The sequence below is a fragment of the Geospiza fortis genome, unplaced genomic scaffold (genome assembly GCF_000277835.1).
Source record: "Geospiza fortis unplaced genomic scaffold, GeoFor_1.0 scaffold874, whole genome shotgun sequence".
Lineage (NCBI taxonomy): Eukaryota > Metazoa > Chordata > Aves > Passeriformes > Thraupidae > Geospiza > Geospiza fortis.
In genome coordinates this window covers 690,502-693,204 of record NW_005054456.1, presented here as the reverse complement: position 1 = coordinate 693,204, position 2,703 = coordinate 690,502, and the positions used below count along the sequence as shown (strand labels likewise).

Here is a 2,703-nt window from a genome sequence, read left to right as displayed (position 1 = left end):
CCCCTGCAGCACATCCCCCGTGATGGCTTCATGAGCAGCCTGTTTGCTGCCAGTGCCTATTTTGGGGGGCAGGCCACACGTGTTCCTGCCGGGATGCCCAGCCCCAGGTGCTGGCCCCAGACAGTGCTCACAGCTGGGCAGCGAGGAGCGGTGCTGGTGCTGCAGTTTGTGAATCAACCAACCCTTCTCCAGCCTCTGGCCACAGAACTTCCCACATCCTCCAAGTGTTTCCCTCTGTTTCCCTTCCCGTGGTGATCACACTCCATGGCTTCACAGACAGATGGAGGCTGTGGGGGCTGAAGGTCCAGGTCCCACATGCACGATCCCAGCAGAGCTGTCTGTGCTCAGGGATGAGCAGGGAACTGAATGGAGGTGTCTTATCACCCTCACCTAACATACCTGGGAAGAACCGTGCCCAGGGACCCTGGGCATGCCCCACCTCCCGGTCATCTCCAGCCACTTCAGCCTCTCCTCCTCTTCCCATGCCCACTGCTGTCCTTTGTCCCTGATGGAGCAGCTGGCTTGGGATCTGCCACTGATGTCACTTCCTTCCCCAGAGTCATCATTCCCTCTTGACATCAGTGCTGTGAAGAAGGACCACAGCTTCCTGGACCAGGATTCCCTCAAATCCCTGTGCAGGTAATGCTCCCTTGCTCCCCCTCACATGGAATCAGCAGGGGGATGTGGCACAGACAAGGACAGCAGCCCAGGCTGATGGGGTGGTGGGCTTATAGGGTGCCTGCCTTGACCTTGGCTGGGCCCAGAGCCCGCTCCAGCGCTGTCACTCCCTCTGTAGTGAGGGCTCAGTGGTTAGATCAGGGAACATTGCTGGTGTTGGGGGGTTCCAGGGAAACAGGAGGTTTCTCTGCTCCATGTGATGCTGGTTGTCCCAGTACTGGGCAATGCAGCCCAGCCCAGTTTCCACCTGGGCACGGCGCTGCTGCAGCTGCAGGTTTGGGAGCTGTGCAGGGCTGGAGTGCAGAGAGCAGCGTGGGGGGACTCAGAGCACACCAGAGCTGGCACCCACAGCGGGGCACTGACCGATGGTCAGTCTGGATGGGCTGTGTGTCACTCAGTGCTGTGACTCAGCCCTGCCTTGGCTCTCAGGACACATCATCACAGCCATGTCCCTGTGCTGGCTCCGTGCCGTCCCTCCCACCCAGAGCAGAGCAGAGGCAGGAACAGGGTCTGTTTCCTATTTGTTTCCCAGCAGAGAGGCTGCTGTGCTGCACAGGAGGGGATCCCTGTGCCATTTCCTGGGTGCAGTGAGGCAGGAGATGATGGGAGGTCTCTGCCTGTCCCTCCCTCTCTGAGCTTTCAGGTCCTTTAGTCATTCCCTATCTGGGGCACAGGAGCTTCTGAGGTGATTTTGCTTTAGTAGCCTGGAGCAGACCACCCCTGCCCACTTGCCACAGCAGCTGGCATGGGCATTGCCTGGCTTGGGCTACCATCAGCTGGCATTGTCCCCTTGTTAGTCAGGTGTCCCTCTGACTGTGGACTCAAAGCAGCAGGTGACAGGCACAGCCAAGGCTCTAAGGCAGGAAAATCAAAAGAAGCCAAAGCCATCCCTGTGATTGGGGCAGGGGCTGGGACCAGGGTAAAGCCACTCTGTTTCTTGCAGGAGGCTGATGACCCTGAACACCTGTGCCTCCATGAAGCTGGATGTTCACTTTCAGCGTAAACAGGTAAAGCATCCTGGATGCTCGAGGCAGGTGAGGGGCTGAGGGGTGTCAGGGATCATGTGCTCGATGTGGGGGCAGTGTCCTGGTGAGCTCTGGGACTGCCCTGGGCACAGAGTGGCTCCTGGAGGCCTCCACTGCCAAAGGGGTCCTGAGCTGGTTTAAGAGGTGACCACGCTGCTCTCCTCCCCACCTGGGGCCATGCTGGTGGCTGTGCCCCTCTGAGGTGGGGGGATGTGCTGACCCTCAATGGCTCCAACTGATTGATCATCCCCTGTTCTCAACCACCCACAGAATGAAGACTCTGAGGAGGAAGTCGACTTTGCCATCAGCACCCGGTGGTCCTACCAGAGGGACAGCAAAAGGTGGTCACGGGTGGGGTCCGCCGATGTCGTGTCCCAGGGCTCGGGGGCCCTGAGCTGCACCATGCACCCGGAGTCCAGCCGTGAGAGCATCCTCACAGACCTCAGCACCAACCCCGAGGCCACGTCCCTGCACAGCACGGGCAGTGTGGGCAGCGTGGGTGGCATGGGCGGCACGCTGGGCAATGCAGCTGTGCCATCCCAGCCCCTGTCCCCCCTCCGTGCCGCTGCCACTGCCTCCAGCTGCAGCCAGAGCGAGGGCTCTGCCCCGGAGCAGCCCTCGGGCCAGGGAGAGACCTCTAAGGAGAAGCTGAAGAAGCGACGCTCTCGAAGCTTCCTGAAGCGGATCGAGTCCCTGCGGAGGAAGGACAAGGAGAAACCCAGCCCAGACGGCAGGGTGGCTCCGCACAGCAGCGCCACTCTCCCGCCAGGATGGGGCTCTCTGAAGGATGATGAGGACCTTGCAGCCACCCGGACCAACTCCTCTAAAAGAGGGACACCTGCCTCTTTCCACAGCAAAAAACACTTCTTCTCGGTATCATACAGGACTAACCGCCTGCTCGGCCCCGGGGGCACCAAGGGCAGCTCTGACCCCAAACGCGGTGGAGTTTATTTGGAGGATTACGACACAGACACAGCCCCTGCCGCCGGCGGTGCCTCGG

The 2,703-nt window shown here is 60.5% G+C and overlaps 1 protein-coding gene across 1 annotated transcript in view; it reads left to right on the top strand.

Annotated features, from left to right (window-relative positions):
• STARD8 (StAR related lipid transfer domain containing 8) overlaps nucleotides 1-2,703 on the top strand; it is a 27,309-nt gene that overhangs the window by 19,849 nt on the left and 4,757 nt on the right. Inside the window, exons 3-5 of the mRNA XM_031062676.1 lie at nucleotides 558-639; nucleotides 1,622-1,685; nucleotides 1,974-2,696. Coding sequence (XP_030918536.1) covers nucleotides 1,629-1,685; nucleotides 1,974-2,696 — 780 coding nt within the window. The 5' untranslated portion in view covers nucleotides 558-639; nucleotides 1,622-1,628. The remainder of the gene's footprint in view (nucleotides 1-557; nucleotides 640-1,621; nucleotides 1,686-1,973; nucleotides 2,697-2,703) is intronic.